At 46.6% G+C, this 19,489-nt stretch overlaps 1 protein-coding gene across 1 annotated transcript in view; it reads left to right on the forward strand.

Moving 5' to 3' along the window:
* Positions 1-5,001: 5,001 nt before the first annotated feature.
* rin3 (Ras and Rab interactor 3) overlaps positions 5,002-19,489 on the forward strand; it is a 30,261-nt gene continuing 15,773 nt past the window's right edge. The window contains exons 1-5 of the mRNA XM_085343039.1: positions 5,002-5,036; positions 12,727-13,231; positions 14,379-14,493; positions 14,567-14,639; positions 14,807-14,898. Coding sequence (XP_085199165.1) covers positions 5,002-5,036; positions 12,727-13,231; positions 14,379-14,493; positions 14,567-14,639; positions 14,807-14,898 — 820 coding nt within the window. The remainder of the gene's footprint in view (positions 5,037-12,726; positions 13,232-14,378; positions 14,494-14,566; positions 14,640-14,806; positions 14,899-19,489) is intronic.

A 19,489-nucleotide genomic window follows, 5' to 3' on the forward strand; every position in this document is an offset into this window, starting at 1 on the left:
TTTGGTTCCATTTTATGCTGAATGAATAGAACAGGAAATGTTCACCATGTTTGGGCAAAATAAAAATTAAATAACACACATTAATAAATGGAAAAGAGCCACCCACAGCAACACAAATTTCCTCCACTAAAGAAGAAAATGTCAGCATGCTACCCACGCGCTTTGATTGACAAGTGAGCTCAAGAGATCAGAAACGCGCCGCAGTCACACTTTAAAACCACTGCCAAGGCTCCACAGTCCACTTTAGTAAAAGCTTTTCCTCCCAGGAAGCTGCTCTGCTGGATGTTCATATTAGATGTGGATAATTTCAAATAATGAAATTGCTGCGAGTGCAAGCGGGAGTTTTGACTCTTCCATCCACTGTTCCCTCGAAGCTGAGCACGTGAGCACCGCTGACACAGTCTCCCCGCACAGAAAATCAGCAAAATAAAATAAATACATGTATTTACTTTAATTCCAATTCAGGCTGGATGATTGTATGTGTGGGGAGACCGTGTCAGCAGTGCGCGATTGCTCATGCGCTCAGCTTAGAGGGAACATTGCTTCCATCTGTATGATGTCATAGAAGGGGCGTGTCGTTAATATGGTCATCACGGAGGCCTATAGAGGTTTGAACCATCGGTTACCAGGGAAACATTATTATTCCCTGACTGGTTGGCGACTGGTTGGTGAGTGGTTGCTGGAGTTTGCTGTGAAATCATTGGCTAAAACCAGAGGTCTCTGTAGTTTGCATGGACGGTAACTTCTACCTTCCTTTAGCATGTCCAGAAACACGGCATGAGATTGATTGACCATGGTCTACAGCCAATCAGGACGCAGAACACAATGTGCTGTAAAAAAAAACAACAACAAAAAAACCCATGCTAAATTGCAGTGGTGCAACGGATCAAAAACGTCACGGTTCGGATCAGTTTTTGGATCAGCATCCAAACATCATCAATTCAATTTTATTTATAAAGAACCAAATCACAACAGCAGTCGCCTCAAGGTGCTTTATATTGTAAGGTAGACCCTACAATAATACACACCGGTCATTATATCGCACTCCGCTGTGATACAATGAGCTGTCACGGTCACGTAGCTTTCTGTTGACCGTGACAGCTCCACCCATTTGTAGTAGTTAGAGCAACAGAAGATGCCTGGGACAGTTCAGCCATAACTTTAAACTTTTCCCGCTCATACATGCTTGGAACGATCTTGCCACTAAAGTGGACGCAAACGACATATCATAGCGTGGCTCAAGCACGTTCATCACAGTTTAAACCCCTTGTTTTGCACAACAGAATACGGCCTCCCGTCTGCAGCTAAACACCCCAACAGCTTCTGTAATAGCTTTAGCCAGTTGGACTGGGCAGCAAAGGGCTGCTTAAATACCGCAAACTCCTCTGCTCCTGCACTTGGACCGCTAGCGCTGGCCAGAACTATTGCTTGACAGACCCACCACGCCACCATAAACATACGTTTTTTTCTTCTTTTTCGAATCCTCGGATCACGTGCGTACCGAACCGTGGAGTGGGATCGGTTCGGATTACGGATCAACCGCGATCCGCTGCACCACTACCAAATTGCAAAAAAAAAATCTGTGAAACAGTGAAAGGTGAACCACATTATAGTGACCGCTGCATAACAAAATATTTAAAAGTTAAAAACTTTTTTTAAAAGTTTCTTTTGAAGTTTGCTGTTTCAGTCGGGTAAGAACTTTTACTCTGAAGCTGGTTTTTGTCATTTTTCATGGAAAACAGTTTCATGACTGCTCGGCTGTTATTAGCAAATGTTTTCAGATAAGTCAGTGTCTGCCACACTGACTGTGGGCTACCAAACCATCACAAAGGAGGTTTTTGGTGCCACTGATACTACCCAACAATCACTCACCATCTGGTTGAGTAATATACACTCTTCACCTGTTAGGATCATGTGACCCAAAGCACACAACTCTGGCTGTGTGAGGGGGGAGCCAATCAGAAGATCAAAAAGCTTCCTCTGGTCTCAACTTTTGAGAGAGAGGGTGAGGAGGGGCTCAGAGTAGACCGCTACTCCTCAAAGGAGCCAGCTGAGGAGGTTCAGGTGTCTCCTTGATGCCTCGTGTCCATATTGGCTGAAAACTCCTCACTGCCCCTTTAGAAGAGCTGGAGGAAGTGGGTGGGGAGACGGAGGCCTGAGCATCCCTGCATGGATGGATGGATGGAGTACTTTCCCGAATCCATTACTGCAGCAAGGCTATTTAGGCTCACTTAGTATTTAGCCAGTGGATGGTTCTGAAAGCCAGCAAGAGCCCTCACTGCACAGTCGAACACTGAGGCAGTAGTTAACATACATTAGAATGATTTCATTTATTCTCTGGAGGGAAAATCTTTTCTAAAAACTTATTTCATTAAAACTGGGCCAGTCGTCTCTGTGACGCTCGTGTGATTGACACACAGACTGACTCACACTCGTCTTTATTATTATGCTGGCTTGCAATGTGAGCTCGAGCGGTGTTGACTCTGCGTGTCTGCTGAGACAAGATGGACAGAAACATTCGTCTGTGTGAGAGCAGCCTGTAAATCTGTGTGCACACCGCACAGCTGGGCTTCATAAGAGGAACATCTGTGAGAGCATGAAGCCCCGGCACAAAGTGTGAGGAGCTTAGTGCTTCTCTATATTCAGATCTACACCTTTACGTGAAGTTGTCAGTCTCCCAAAAGTCATAACTGAGGAACTGTGAGGGCAGCAGTAGCAGGGAGCATTAGCTGATAACTCCACCCTCACATCCAAATATGGCCATTTCCTGAAACACAAAAACAACACGGCAGCATCCAAAACACGACCTCTGAATCTTAAAAATCAGGCTCCAGAAACCAAAGACAGCAGCACGCACCTTTTAGATACAGTCTTTGTCATGTTACATATTCCAGCGGTGCTTTATTCGCTCTGTCAGTCACGTCTTTCTCCGTCTGGAACAAAAACCTCATGCTGTACAAACAGCTGATCCTCTCACTCTTTCACTCCTTCCACGTCATCTGTAGAAAATGTTGAAACGCCGTCAAATCCTGCAGCCGGCTCCCAGTAAACAAATGAATCACCTAAATCAAACGCTTGGCTGCCATTTCAGCTGAAACAGAACACAGATAAAAGACGAGGTTCGAAATCTATTCAGACTCATCCCAGCAGGCCTCTGGGGCAGCATATGGTGGCCTGTAACTGACACATATACTACAATCATGCTTTCACTGTGAGAACAGCCAGGCACAGCAAAGAGCCAGCATGAATGTCTTACAAAATATATCACATTACATCCATTATGATATATGGCACGTCCAAGCTTCGATGAACAGGAGGTGATCTGAGAAATGCATGTGCAGTAATTTATGCACAGAAAGACCCTCACATGCCTCGTTCGATGCTCCAATCAGGGATCTTCTCTGCAGCATTAATCAGTTTTCACTTAGTCTGTGATTTTTCCACAGACTGTAAATGCAAGATGGACGTTCAGTTCTGAAACCAGCAACCGTAAAGCCGTCTGAGCTCAGCTGATCAGGACGCTCATTTTCTCACAAACCTCAATACAATCAGACTTCAGAGGAGGCGCCCCCTGCTGGGCGTTACAGAGAGAAGGTTTGAGGCCCTGAGCTTATAGCTGGTCTCCGGAGCTGATCTGTACTTTTTAAATGTTCGCATTTCATGCAGCTCACCAGAAAAATCAGTGAGAGGCGGTAAAATCGTTCAGGTCAGCCTTCAGTCTGAGGTCAGGTCTGTTTTGGCGTCGGCAGCGTGATTAAACGGTGGTGAAGGCGAGCGTTACCGTGGTCACAGTGGGCCTTAATGAGCCCCGCTCCCTGCTGCTCGAGCAGCCGAGGATAAAAACAGCCAGCTGAAAATGACCGAGCGTGACTCTTGGTGTTTCTGTAATGAGGTTTCCTGGTTTCATCCCAAGTGAATGTTGTGGGCCGCAGCGCCCTCTGGTGGATGCTCACTGATGCTGACGATGTAGTGTGAAGTCAGCTTCTCACCTGGTTTTTCATGTGAGTAGTGGAGGCTGTCGGAGTGAAAAATGATCACACAGGAAGCAGCTGCACACTCACCACACATGAATGCACCATGTACGTGTGTGTGTGTGTGTGTGTGTGTGCGTGCGTGTGACCACATATGCATGTCCACCATGCACCCTTAAAGTTTTACAGTAAGTGCAGCCATCAGAGCAGCAGTGGGGGGTTAGACCTATAGCGTCTGTAGCTTCTGCACACGCTGCAGAGTTTCTGATTAACATCAACGCTCACTCTGCAGCTCTGTCTCCCAAAACTGCAAACATGAAGTCTTCCTGCCACACACACTTTAATTTGAGCTATCAGTCCAATCTTAATAGTTTCTTTGGGCAGGAATGTCTTCAGAGGGAGAGATTATACATGAGAGAAGAGATAAGCTCAGACAGGAGTAGGTGTAGAGAAGCAAAAGCAGAGTTTCTATTGTAAATGTGAGCAGGGAGTAGGAGGAGGAAGAGGAGGAGGAGGAGAACGGGGTCAACAACCCAAAAAAAAAAAAAACAGTGACGCCTGCAGGAAACATGAAGTCCAGCATTCCAGAGTTTGAGCGGAGAGCATCTGGAAAAGTTTAAAAGTAGAGAGGGGAGGGGAGAAGGGACGTGGAGGAGGCAGGGTTGTGTTTCCAAAAGATGTAAAAATGCAGAAATTCAAAGGTCTGATTGAGCAGCCGAGTTGAGAAAGAGCAGGATCAGCTGCAGAGCGCTGAAGCAAAGAGAGTGTGTCACAAGCTAAGAAGAGGCAGAGCAGGGGAAGTCTGACCAAAGTGCTCGGCCTCTTCCTGCCTCACGAACGGCTCAGGAAGTCGAGGCTTAAACACAGGGGAGGGCCGACACAGGAACACATTTTCCCCTTTGCCTTGTAGTTTCTCCTTATTCAGGCCTGCTCAGATCAACAGGAGGAGGAAAGAAGGGGGCAAAGAGGAGGCGGGGTTTTCGATGGAGCTGAGAGAGACGGAGCAGTCAAACAGTCAGTCGCCGCCGTTATGATGGAGGCCAGCGTCGTTCCCCAGGACGCAGGGTGAGTCTAATGGGGGTCTGCGATGATATGTACGGGTGGAAAAAGCAGCGAGAGGCATTTTTGAGTGAGGGGTAAGGGGGATGGTGCTGCGGTTTCAGAGTGGAGGAGGGAGTCGGGGGTCGAAAGTCAGACAGGAAAAACAGATGTGATGACTCACTCGCTCATATTTAGGTCAGTGTCCTCCCAGAGCGGGGAAAATCCTGATTCTGTGCAGGATTGGAGTCTGTTTCCATACTTCCAGGAGAGAGTTAGAGAGGCCTGAGTTGATGTGAAGTGCTCCAAAAAGGCGCATTGACTGTTATCACATCTGAATGTCAGCTTAATGCTTCAGGATTTAACTTAAATGAAAAAGTCTTCAGTAGTGAGCGTAAGGACAAAAACCTTCCCTCATGGAGCATTTCTGAGGTTTACTGAGAGGAACGATTATTGCTTGATTATTGAACGATTATTGCTCCTATTCCCGATTCTAAATTGGCTTGCTTAATTTGTCAAAGAATCAAAGACTTTGTGTAAACGATGGAAGTCGAAAGCACCAAAAGCTGCAGTTCTTCTAACGCCCACTAGAGGCTCCAGCAGAGGCTCCCGAGATAAAACGTCCAACTTTACAGCAGAAAGAAAGAAAAACAGTTTTGATCTCTTCCTTCCTATTTGACTTGTATGAAGGCTTAAAGTTTGCATTATTGGGGGTGTGGCCTCTTTGACTGACAGGTGGATGGTGACACAGGTGGCTGCAGCTGCTAGCGGTCTGCTAACTAGACCTCGCAACGTGTTTGTGCTGTTGGAGCATTTTTAATGACATCATCTGACCAATAATATGGCTGCTGTGAGGTTACTGTACTAACAGACCGTCCCCAAAGGCGGAGCTCCAGGTGTGGTGCACAGTGAAGTTCTAGGGTTTTGATTGGATGTTGTAGAGCACTAAATAGTAATCAGTCTGTGTGATGGTCTCATACAGTCTACAATCATGGCAGCCAGCACTCCCCCCTCGTTTCTAAAGATGATTTTTCAAACTGAGGAGTCCAAAAACAACGGCTGGCTATGTCCATCTTTTATATACAGGCTATGTTTAAACCCGCATTCTGTGTAATGTCCAGCAGGGGGCGACTTCTCTGGCTGTGAAAAGAAGTCATTGTAAATGAGTGTCCTGCTCTGTGGCATTCGTTTCTCACTCAGCTCGCCTGTGTCCAAATCACTACGTTATCGAGGCCGCAGGGCAGCAGGGAGCGCGAGTGTTGTTGTGCTGAAGGCTCAGTCACCGCAGAGTCAGCGGCGGGTGAAGTATTGTGCTGCTTTACTACGCTGCAGTATCACTTCTTCATTTAAAACTCCTCGGGGATAAAAGGCCCAGATAACTCATGTATGAGATGTAAAAGTGGATGCTTACACATCACAGGACTGTTACTGAAACCTGCAGAGCTCACATGTGACTGCTTCATTTCAGCAAAAACTGCAGTGGAGTAAAAACTGATGCAGTAACTGTAAAAGTCTAAGTCCACCCGTCCATCCTCTCCTTACGTTGGTCGTGGGGGCAGCAGGGGGCTCCCTCTGGGGCACAGACCTCTTTTGCTGCTTTTCTTGTCTTCGTGTTTTTGGTCAGTGAAACAATCTATAAGGCCTGACCTGCAGTGACAGGCTGCTGTCAGACCTACACCATCACCTGCACGTCCATATCTTTAAACAAGCATAAATAACCAACACAGCGTTTAGCTGTGAGTTTATAAGTGAGTTATAGTTTCTTCTTTCTTGGCATTTGATCCGTCTGCGGCTGCAGGAGCAGGTCACAGATGCCTGTCATCGTCTTCACAAGCTTTTATTATTTATGTACGGGCCGGTCCTTATTAGCACTCAGGGCACTTTTTACTCTCCATACAAACTACACCAACACTCTCATGCACCGGGGGCAGCTCAGGGGTCAGTGCCCTGCTCAAGGATACTTCAGCACGCAGACTGGAGGAGCCAGGGATCGAACTACCGCCCCACCCGTTTACTCATTGACAGACTTTAGTGGTCGAACACTTTTCAGCCTGATGATCCTGAGGCAGCACATGTGAACCAGCCTAACAACCATGAAAGACAGGAAGTATCAGAGGCCGCCCTGCTGGCTGTGAAGCGTTGCGCAGGAAGTGACAACCTTCCCGTGCAGTCAGGCTGAGTTCAGCGTGTCCAGCTCAGACAGCACAGACACTCCGATACAGGTGCCGATGGAGTCCTGCTTGGTGGTGTTTAATCGTCCAACATCTGACGACCGGATGTTGGCGTGGAGCGCCACACGGACACCCTCACCCCCGTGATCGCTTTCGTGTTGCTACGCCCCCCAAATGTTCCTCCTTTGAACAGGTTGAGCACAGATCGGGACCGTAACCATTCCACTTGTATGACATCACCACCCAGACTGCATTGCAACGTGAACCACAGCAGAGCACGAGTGAAGGCACTGCTTCATGTTTAATAGAGTCAGAGCAGACCGAGCGTGGACTTTAAACCTGTGTCAGGTAAAGACGCACCTCAGCGACGTGATGGGTGTAGGCCGTTTCTAACGTCTCCTCCGCTGGAATCAAAGGTGGAGTAAATGTGCGTGCGTGGTGTTTCCATGCAGCTCAGCAAACATGAATCAAACACAGGATGTCTGCTTCTGGTCACAGCTTGAAAATTCAGCTGACTGAACGATTTATTGTGCCGCCTGTCTTCCTGTGAGCAGACGGGCACTTATGGCCGTTGGACTGGGATCGGTTAGTCACATGATTTCATCAGCCTGAAATCCACTGAAGACACGTCTCAGTGGAATCAACTGGCTCTTTTTGTAAGAACAGCTGAGAGCAGTGGCGTGTCTAGAAAATTTTTGTTGGGGGGGCCAGGTAGGGGCACAGATTTGGAGAAGGGTGGCAGATTTAATTGGCAGATAATGTTTAAAAAAAAAATTCTACCAACCCTTAACCATAATTCAATAATCCTATAAACCTAATAACCAAATGCACTTTTAACTCTTATTAGAATGAGATTTTAACCACTACGGTGCAAAGTTTTTAGATACTGCGTTGATAAAGTACAAGAGATACAATCAGTGCTTTGTCAGTGCTTACTCAGCATTCAAGGACAGCAATATTTGCATAGTATTTTTACTGACATATAGTGCACATATGTTTTGGGCAAAAACATTTTTGAAAATTAAAATACGAACATTTGTAACAAACAATTGACAAATTAGCCAATGCCAATGCAAAACTTTATCTGCCTGTTAAAAAAAGAAGATAATCTTCTCACAAACTGGTGTTTGATTTTGAAACAGGAAAAAAGTGGGGAAACAAATGAAAAGACTAACATTTGAATAAAACCTGAAAGCAAGTAAATACTTTCTATGCTGCCTAATGTAAACTTTGGTAATATTGATAAAGAACAACACTGGCTGATGATAAAATACAGTCAGCTGGCATGGTGACACTGCCAGTATTAACCTGCAGGGCTGGACTGGGACAAAAAAATTGGGCATTTTTACTACAGACCGACCCACCAGGTAGTAAAGCCATAAAGACTTTGAATGAAAACAAATGCTGTTGTGACAGTGATGTACAGTCTTGTTGGTATATGTATGATTTCTATACATTTTACGTCAGATAAAAACTTTGGTTGTAAGATTTAGATAATTATTTAATAAAAACTAGGTATTTTAAATGAGAATAAGAAAGAAAAGTATTTCTTTGTGCCCCCCTCTCCCTGTTAATGCCCTACCTGGCCCCCTGGCAAAACTTTGCTAGACCCGCCCCTGCACAGTTACCAGCTGTCAGCTACATAAAAAAGGATCCTGGTGTTATTTATCTCTCAGAAACAGTTCATAACTTCAACTCATTCATGTCACCTAAAAGGTAAACCTGTTTCTCCATCACCTGTTCAGCTCTGATGATTCAGTAAGGACATCTCCTGGTTTCATCTTCATGTTTCCCTCTCACCACATATCTAAACAGACATCATGACCAGCAGCTTTACAGCTGTGGCTCCAGCAAACATCAGCTGATACTAGAAATTAATATTAAATACATTCTAACAACAGCTGATCAAGCTTAAACGTGCTGCTGTTGTTTAGCGCAATATCTGCTGGTTTCCTCTTTCTGGCGCAAAGTGGGCGATAAACAAACAAGAGAGAAAAGCCGATCAGCTGATCATTGATCAGTTTCATGATTGAAGTAGCAACAGGAGAGGGAGGGGAGAGAATGAGAGAAGAGGCAGCTGTGCAGCGTAACGACAGAATAAATCCAGCTTTGTCTTTTTCCATTCTAGCTAAAGTCCGGGACAAACTGCGTCTCTTCTCAGCTCAATACGAAACGCGTAATATTTTCTCTGAATGAGGGACCATTCCATTTTTTTAAGGAGCCGTTGGCAACTCTACTAACTAACCTTATGAATAAAATAAAGTTCACTATCAGTAACATCATAGCACCCACCCAGCTGTATAAAAACTCCGTCAAACTGGCTAGAACGCAGTATGAGTTATTGCAACTGACAGTAAAAAGTCAGCAACATGAAAATAAACTCCACCTAAACTTAGTTCATATCTGACCCAGATAGACTGCAGGTCATAACTTCTTACCTGAAGTTCAGTTCACCTGACACTCGGACTGGCGGCTGCTTCGGGTCTCTCCTCCTGCCTCCCCTTCCCTCATCCACCTGTTGCCTCTGTGGAAGCCCCGTCATAGCCACCACCAAACAACGGAGTTATTTCTACACATCGACCTGCATCTGGCCAATCCACCACCTCTCATTGTTCATGCCATTACAAAAAAAATAAAAAATAAGTCACCGGGGATATGCCCGGTATGCCCGATGGCCAGTCCAGCTATGTTAACCTGCAACCAAATCTGCAGCTCCATACAGCAATGTTAACGACTTAGATTATATCTTATAACTCATAACTCTTATGTTAGCTGCCCTCAGTAGCATACTGTCTGAAATATTCCACAGCTGCAATAATTCTTTAAGTGTTATTTTTTTCCTTGGTATTCTAATTTCACCAAAGTTTACTAAACTCAACAAACTTAATATTACTTACATTTATTCTGTCCTCATTTTCTTTCACCGAAAAATTGTTTCCTGCAGTGCCGTCTTTCGCGCTTGGCTCTCCTACCTTTGCTAACGTGATGCGCATAGCGCAGAAGCGATGCTGCATTCACTTACACTCGGATATCTGAGCGTCACCGTGAAAACATAATCGGACATTTGATATTTGATTGAATTTTATTGTTTTGCCTTTGGGGTGGCACCTGGGGTGGCCAGTCTGGTTTGGGGGGTGGCCTGTGCCCCCCCCAGGCCACCCCGCTGGACACGCCATTGGCTGAGAGACGGATGGCACCGAAGCCCCGGCAGCTCCTTTTAGACGCCGTCCCTCTCAGGACCTCCTCCAGCTTTTCCTGGAGACAGTGAAGTGACGCAATCTCTCCACTGTGTCCCGGCTTTCCCCGAGATTCCCAAAGGAACGTAGGTCGGCCGCTACATCACCTGCATGCTGTGCACGATCACAGACCGGTTCAGGGTCCACAACCCTAAAGACACTTTCATCCACGCTGCACCTCCATGAGCTCGTCCTCAAGTGACACTTGGGCACCAAACAGGTCTAATTAAAGACCACCCCCGTGTGTAACAGCTGCTTTAAACACAAACACGAGGAGCTCAAGAACAACACCTTACGTCACTCTGCTGTCAGCAATCTGCTGTAATTTACAATCACCGGCACTCTTTGCGTTGCAGAGGGAGAAGTGAGCAGAGGAAGCCATAAAGCAAACATATTAACGCTCGCTGATGGCGCCACTCTCAGCTGAGAGCCTTTGTTATCTACGGGCCACAAACAGCACTTCAAACTTAGCTACAGAGACAAACGTAAGTTAGCATACTGCTAGCAAGTACTCGTCTATTTAAAGCCAAACCACCAGACCACTGATAAGGCAGAGGTAACTCAGACTGCAGCAAAGGTAAATAAAGGCTGCAGCGTGCAGGTGCATGCTGGGATTTTAATAGAACAACACAGGAGGCCCCGACTGATGGGGGGAGGGGGGAAGGGTCCAGGTGACCCTGACCCCTCAGGGGGTCAACGACAGGAAACAGATCTTCTTCTTATATGTGGCGAACTGCAAGAGGAACAACACAAGTGTTGTGAAAGTGTTTCTTTTCATGTTTTTTGGTGTCATCTGGACCGCTGAGTGAGTCACCTGTCAGGTAGCAACACACACACCTGGAAACCCAACGTCCACCTGTCCGGCACCTGTCGGACTCACCTGGCAGGTAAAGCCGGGTAGATGCAAACACTGCAGGCGGGCCGTGCATTCACCTCACAACACGATCAGAAGAACTGATGGAAACGATGTGCAGCCATCAGTGGCGGACTACCTTCAACACCAACCTGCTATTTTGTTCTCTGTTTGGTAACCACAGGACTAGACGAACTGACCACAGACTTCCTCTAACAGCATTGCGCTATTAACTCACTGTGTTCACCAGGTGATGATGAGGAGCAGCTCACTGACACACAGACACACGGCGCCCTGCTGCCCGTGTGTCAGGCTGGGGGAGGAGACGTCTCAAACACGCCTGTGCTCCTGCTGGACCAGCTTTTACCGTTTCATAGCCTTAAAAAGCCAAACTGGTGACCCCGTGACCCCTAGAGGCCATGCTGTAATGTCAGATGATGTAATGTAAATAAATCACTTGCCCTGACAAACCCCAGAGACCGCTCTCATCAGCTCCTGTTGTCCTGTGCTCCGGTTTCTGATGCACCAGTCTGGAAACCATCTGTGTGGTTTCCAGGCTGCTGCGAGCGAGGAGCTCTGAGCGCTGCAGCCGCGGCGAGTGAAGAAGACTTAGATTCAATTAGTCTTTATCGTCTCTCTAAGGCTTAAACGCCTCAGCTGAAGCAACGGGATCTCATTTTCAGCTTTCTGAGGATGCTTCACCTCTCACCTGATGAGCTCTAGCATCCTTCTGTGGTTGGCACCTCGGAGGCGGACCTGAAACTCACCACGCGACGCACAAAGACTTCACACCTTAGGTCACATGACTCAGACAACAACACACCCCGGGCCTTGACAGGCACAGGATGAGTCAGTGATACCACGACCTTGACATCAGACTTCACCTCCTAACATCCACCTGGTCACCAGCACAGCTTGCGTTAGCATCCATCCATGTTCCAGCCCTCGCTCATGCAGGGAGACCCTACCTGGGGTAAACTGGCCTCAACAACATACCTGCAGGGTCCCTCAGGTGTCTTTATCACCACCTTAAATCAACCACGGCAGACACAAAGTGCTGCACACGACACTGAAAAAATAAAACAATTATAATACAAATGAAACCAGACTCAGGAGCTGGTCACGTGACCTGGGAGGGTAGGAGTCGTCCCAGCAGCAGCACGTGACGCTCGGTGATAGTTCAGCTCGTGTTTGAGGCCCGCTCCGCCGTCTGGATGCTTTCTGAGTCGGCTGCACTGGTGTTAAGTCAGATGTTTAACTCCGCCCCTTTGAAGCCGGCGATGATGCCAGCCATTATGAAATCTGCAGCAGCAGCAGGTGTGTTTTAAAAGGCAGGGCCTGGGCCCAGCGGGTGGGCCATCCTCTCAGTGTGGTTAAAGTCCGAGCAGCTGATCACAGGAAACATCACCGGCCAGCTGTCAATCTGTTTATTGACCTTTGACCTTTTCTCTTTGCAGCCCTGTGACAGGACCACTTGACCCGCCCCCCCCCCTGCCTCCGCCCTCGCTGCCCTCCCACCCGCCGCCCCGGCCATGTCGGCCCAAACCTCCACCTTCTGCAGTCAGGAACTCCCATCTCCCCTCTCGACCTCCTCTGCCTCCAGCCACCCCTCCGTCCCTCCCTCCCCCTCTCCCTCCGGTCCACGCACCTCCTCCCTTATCTTTGCCTCCCCCTCTCTCACCTTCCCCTGTCCCCACTCCTGCTCCTCCCCTGCTGTCCTCTGTCTCCTCTGATCTGACGCCCACTTTCTCTCCTCCCCCTCTTCCTGCTCCTTTATCTCCTACACTCCCACCCCCCTCCTCTTCTTCCTCCCCCCCTCCCACCCCTGTGTTCCCACCAGCCTCACCGGCTCCTCCGGTGCTGAGCTCGGTGGACCGGCTGGTCGGGAGCACCTCCGTGTGGCGGCCCGAAGGACTCAGCCGAGAGCAAACTGCCAGGATACTGGAGGAGGAGCCAGCCGGGGTGAGAGACACACACACACACACACACACACACACACACACACACACACACACACACACACACACACACACAGGTATCCCCTCTATAATGGGCCCTATTTACAGGGTAAATATCCTTTACTCTGATGGAAATACGTCATCATCTCCTTTTTTCGTTTACCTGTAGACGCGTGCATGCACAGAAAGTTTGAATCAACAGCAGAAATGTGAAACATGTTTAACAGGTTTAAAGCTGTTAAAACGCAGAAACGAGGGCCTGATATCAGACACCATCACAAAGTCTTTACCTCTGACTCACATCTGGAAACCAAACAAACCTACGAAGAGCAATTTACGTCTTCACGTGTGGCGACTCAGCAGGAAGTCATTGTTGTGTTAGAGCTGGGAATAATGACACTGAAGTGGTGACTGCTCCCTGATTTTCCTCTTCCCTTTAATAAATAAAGACATTTACATCACAGACTGATGCAGAAAATCTGCAGACGGGTTCAAAATTTCACCAAATGAAGGAAATGAAGTTTCTGGTGTTGCTGGAGGAACCTCGGAGATCCCCTCTGACATGAACATACAGCCAACCCATCTCATTTCCTGCTCGACCAGCTCTGATTTGCATTTAGCTTTTGTGCTGGATTGAGCAAATATGACGGGTTACAGGAGCCAGGCTCTGATCATAACTCACAAATCATTTGGTTATATGGACCTTTCTTCATTTTCCACACCTGCGTCAGTGTGTGAATGTGTGGATGACTGAATGTAGTGTAAAGCGCTATACAAATGCAGGCCATTTACCATTTTCCATCTTTCATTCACTTGAAAGCTACCGTTTCACAGTAGAGATAACATCTAATATCTATTATAAACATATTTAATAATTAGCATATATCAAATAGCAAATCTGAGCAGTGGAGCAGAAGATTGTGTGGTTGGTTTGAGATGGAATGACTTCACATCCAGGTGAATCACAGCTGCATGTTTGTTTTTATGGGACCTGTTAAATTTGTGAGACGCTGACATGTGAGAGCGTCCTCAGACTTGTGCTGACGCTCGCGCTGTGAGTCATACAGCTGTGCGCTTCTAAAAGAGGAGGCAGCTTCTTATTGTACATCACATGACCTCAGACTCAAAACCACACTCGCTGGTGTCTGCAGGCTTTCCTGGTGCGCAGCACAGAGGACAACGACGTCGCGACGCTATCGGTACGGCTGCCTGACGAGCAGGGGGCGCCGCTCGTACGCGACATGAAGATCCAACAACACAAGACGTGTAGGTGCTGCTTCAGAAAGTACACACATTCACACAAAGGAGGAAGCCATTCATTCTTCTCTGTCTCCCCCAGTCGTCCACTTGGAGGGCTCCTCTCTGGTCTTTGATGACATCTTCAAACTCATCTCCTTCTACTTCCACAGCAGGTAACACAAACACACCTGCAGCAGCACGCAGGACATCGCACAACACACACACTGTAAAAACAAGCCTGCGGTGCTCGCAGTATCCACACACTCACATTCACATACATGTGCACACTCTTTCAATACCTGCTTCATTCAACCTTCTCCCAACTCGATCCAAAAATCAGGGACATCCTGGCCGTCCCGCTGAGGTCACCCACGGCCATTACCACGGCAACTAAGAGAGAGGAGCTGGAGAGCATTGCTGCTATGGGTGCAGGTAAAATAATTAACTCATCAGGTTATTAAAGTTGTCAAATTATCACTGAGGCAAACATCAGCATTCACCATACAGTGTAAATGTATGCTATGTCTTCTGATGATGCTGCCTAAGGGAAGCATGTATAATGTAAACAGAATTGGTCCTAGCACTGAACCCTGTGGAACTCCATAATTAACCTCAGTGTGTGAAGAGGACTCTCCATTTACATGAACAAATTGGAGTCTATTAGATAGATATGATACAAACCACTGCAGTGCAGTACCTGTAATACCTACAGCATGTTCTAATCGCTCTAATAGGATATTATGGTCGACAGTATCGAATGCTGCACTGAGGTCTAGCAGGACAAGCACAGAGATGAGTCCACTGTCAGAGGCCATAAGAAGATCATTTGTAACCTTCACTAAAGCTGTTTCTGTGCTGTGATGAGCTCTGAAACCTGACTGAAACTCTTCAAATAAGTCTGTGAAGGTTCTCAGTCATCCAGGTCATTGTAGTCAAAGGAGCTTGCAAAGAAAAGCGTCTGGACTTCTATAAGTTGCTTGAAGACGTTTCACCTCTCATCTGAGAAGCTTCTTCAGTTCTAAGGTCAAATGGTGGAGAGTCCCAGATATAAACCTAGTGGGAGTAACCCCCCACAGAGGGACAAAAGGACCCCCTGATGATCCTCTAATCGCCTGAGCCAAGGTGTGAAACTGGGTGTGGGTCCCAATCAGCCAGAGTTTCGGGTGAGCTCATTGCGAAACCTGGCCCCACCTTATCATGCGAATTCCTGAGGTCAGATGGCCCAGGATGTGAGTGGGCGTTAAGGCGTCTGGGAAGGGATCTCAAAACTGGATTATAGATGGCAGAGAGTTGGTGTCGTAAACCCCCGCCTCTGTTCAAAGATGGTCGCTCACAGTGGACATAGATGGCTTCTTTCACTCCTCTTTCAAACCATCTGTCCTCTCTGTCCAAAATGTGAACATTGGCATCCTCGAAAGAGTGACCTTTATCCTTAAGATGCAGATGGACTGCTGAGTCTTGTCCTGTGGAGGTGGCTCTTCTGTGTTGTGCCATGCGCTTGTGAAGTGGCTGTTTGGTCTCTCCAATGTCTTTTCTGTGCCTCTTTGCTGACTTTAAAGTCAGCAAAGAGGCACAGAAAAGAAGACCAGACACCAGCGAGGGAGGATAAGAAGGACAGACGCAACAACATTGTCATCCCCTATGTAGCCGGTGTATTAGAGAAACTCAGGAGAGTTTTCTCCAAGCATGACATCCCAGTGTATTTCAGACCCAGCAACACGCTCAGACAGAAACTGGTTCACCCGAAAGACAAAACGCCAAAACACAAACTTAACAATGTGGTGTATGCTGTACAGTGCAGCGAGGAATGCCCAGACCTCTACATTGGAGAGACCAAACAGCCACTTCACAAGCGCATGGCACAACATAGAAGAGCCACCTCCACAGGACAAGACTCAGCAGTCCATCTGCATCTTAAGGATAAAGGTCACTCTTTCGAGGATGCCAATGTTCACATTTTGGACAGAGAGGACAGATGGTTTGAAAGAGGAGTGAAAGAAGCCATCTATGTCCACTGTGAGCGACCATCTTTGAACAGAGGCGGGGGTTTACGACACCAACTCTCTGCCATCTATAATCCAGTTTTGAGATCCCTTCCCAGACGCCTTAACGCCCACTCACATCCTGGGCCATCTGACCTCAGGAATTCGCATGATAAGGTGGGGCCAGGTTTCACAATGAGCTCACCCGAAACTCTGGCTGATTGGGACCCACGCCCAGTTTCACACCTTGGCTCAGGCGATTAGAGGATCATCAGGGGGTCCTTTTGTCCCTCTGTGGGGGGTCACTCCCACTAGGTTTATATCTGGGACTCTCCACCATTTGACCTTAGAACTGAAGAAGCTTCTCGGATGAGAGGTGAAACGTCTTCAAGCAACTTATAGAAGTCCAGACGCTTTTCTTTGCAAGCTCCTTTGACCTCTTCAAATAAGCCATTCCTCTGCAGATGATCTGTTAGCTGTTTGACAACTACTCTTTCAAGGATGTTTGATATGAAAGGAAGGTTGGAGATTGGCCTATAATTAGCTAAGACTGCTGGGTCTAGAGATGCTTTTTAAGTAAAGGTTTAACTACAGCCAGCTTGAAGGCCTGTGGTACATAGCTGATTATTAGATATTATTATTATTAGTAGTAGTATTATTATTAGAGATAGATAGAGAGTCTAACTTAACATCAATGGTACTAAGAGTAGCTGTAGATAATATTACATCTGTGGGATGATTATTGGTAATTTTTTCTCTAATGATAAAAATTTTATTTGTGAAGAAGTTCATGAAGTCATTACTAGTTAACGTTAAAGGGATTGTTGGCTCAAAAGAGCTCTGACTTTTTGTCAGCCTGGCTACAGTGCTGAAGAGAAACCTGGGGTTGTTCTTATTTTCTTCAATCAGTGATGAATAGTATTTAAATGTTCTGGCTTTGCGGAGGGCTTTCTTATAAAGCAGCAAACTATTTCTCCAGGCTAAATGATGATCCTCTAAATTTGTGACACGCCATTTCCTCTCCAGATTACGAGTCATCTGCTTTAGGGTACGTGTTTGAGAATTATACCACGGAGTCAGGTACTTCTGATTAGAGACCTTAGTTTTCACAGGAGCTACAGTATCCAGAGTCGTACGTAGTGAGGAGGTGAAATTATTAACAAGATGATCGACCTCTGTTGGAGTAGCGTTCAGATAGCTGCTCTGCTCTGTGTTGGTACAGGGCATTGAAGATGATAACAGTGGGTGGATTATATTCTTAAACTTAGTTACAGCACTTTCAGAAAGACATCTACTGTGATAAAGTCTACTCTTCACTGCTGTGTAATCAAATATTGTAAATGTAAATGTTATCAGGAAATGATCAGACAGGAGAGGGTTTTCAGGAAACACCGTTAAATGTTCAGTTTCGATGCCATATCTTAAAACAAGGTCTAGAGTGTGATTAAAGTGGTGGGTGGGTTCTTTTACAGTTTGAGAGAAGGCAATTGAGTCTAATAACAGATTAAATGCCATGTTGAGGCTGTCATTTTTAGCATCTACATGGATGTTAAAATCACCCACAATAATTATTTTATCTGAGCTCAGAACTAAATCAGATAAAAAGTCTGAGAAATCAGACAGAAACTCTGTGTAAGGCCCAGGTGGACGATAGATGATAACAAGTAAGACTGGTTTCTGAGTTTACAGCTGGGGTGGACGAGGCGAAGCATCAAGCTTTCAAATGAATTAAAAAGTGTCTGGGTCTTTGGTTGATTAATAGGCTGGTGTGAAAAATTGCTGCCACACCGCCCCCTCGGCCTGGGCTTCGAGATTTCTGGTAGTTAGAATGACTCGGGGGTGTTGATTCATTTAAACTAACATAATCATCCTGCTGCAACCAGGTTTCGGTAAGGCAGAGTAAATCAATTTGTTGATCAATTATTAAGTCATGTACTAACAGAGACTTGGAGGAGAGAGACCTAATATTTAATCATCCACATTTCACTGTTTTACTCTTTGGTTCAGATGTGGATACTGTATTGTTCTTTCTTTGTGTTTATGTTTAAGTTGTTTGTTGCTGGTTTTTAGTTTGTTTTTTGTCTGTTTGGGAGCTGACACAGTCTCTATGGAGATGGGTTTTGGGGGGGGGGGGGGGGTAGCAGGAGGAGAGAAGCTGCAGAGAGGCGTGTAAGACTGCAACTCTGCTTCCTAGTCCTAACTCAGGATAATCATATTTTGGGGGGTTTAATAAATTTGTCCATATTTCTAGAAATGAGAGCTGCTCCATCCAAAGTGGGATGGATGCCGTCTCTCCTAACAAGACCAGGTTTCCTCCAGAAGGTTTGCCAATTATCTATGAAGCCCACATCGTTTCTGGGACACCACTCAGACAGCCAGCAATTTAAGGAGAACATGCGGCTAAACATGTCACTCCTGGTCTGATTGGGGAGGGGACCAGAGAAAACTACATTGTTTTGGCAAAGTTGCACACGGATTCAATATTGATGTTAGTGACCTCCGATTGACGTAACCAGGTGTCATTACTGCCAACGTGAATTATGATTTTACTGAATTTATATTTAACCTTAGCCAGCAGTTTTAAATTTCCCTCAATGTCGCCTGCTCTGGCCCCTGGAAGACAATTGACTATGGTTGCTGGTGTCTCTAGCTTCACATGTCTGAGAACAGAATCACCAATTACCAGAGTTTGACCCCCGGCGGGTGTGTCGCAGAATGGGGAAAAATGGTTTAAGACTATGCTTCCTCCTCACCGTCACCCAGCCGCCCCCTTTCCCCAGCTGCTTGGGGTCTGCCGGGGAACAGCTAGCAGGGCCTACGCTATCTTCGGCTGCACCAGCTACAAGGGCCTGGCTAGCTACGGGTGAATGATGGGTGCAAAGCCGGGTCTCCAATTCAGTAATCCTGGCCTCCAGAGCTGCAAATATGCTGCATTTATTACAAGTATCATTACTGCTAAAGGAGGCCGAGGAGTAACTAAACATCTGACACAATGAGCAAGAAAGTGCAGGAGGGACAGGTGAAGTAGCATTGGTGCTAAC

The sequence above is a fragment of the Diplotaxodon limnothrissa genome, linkage group LG19 (genome assembly GCF_057381915.1).
Source record: "Diplotaxodon limnothrissa isolate DT_005_m linkage group LG19, D_limnothrissa_male_GT1.1, whole genome shotgun sequence".
NCBI lineage: Eukaryota > Metazoa > Chordata > Actinopteri > Cichliformes > Cichlidae > Diplotaxodon > Diplotaxodon limnothrissa.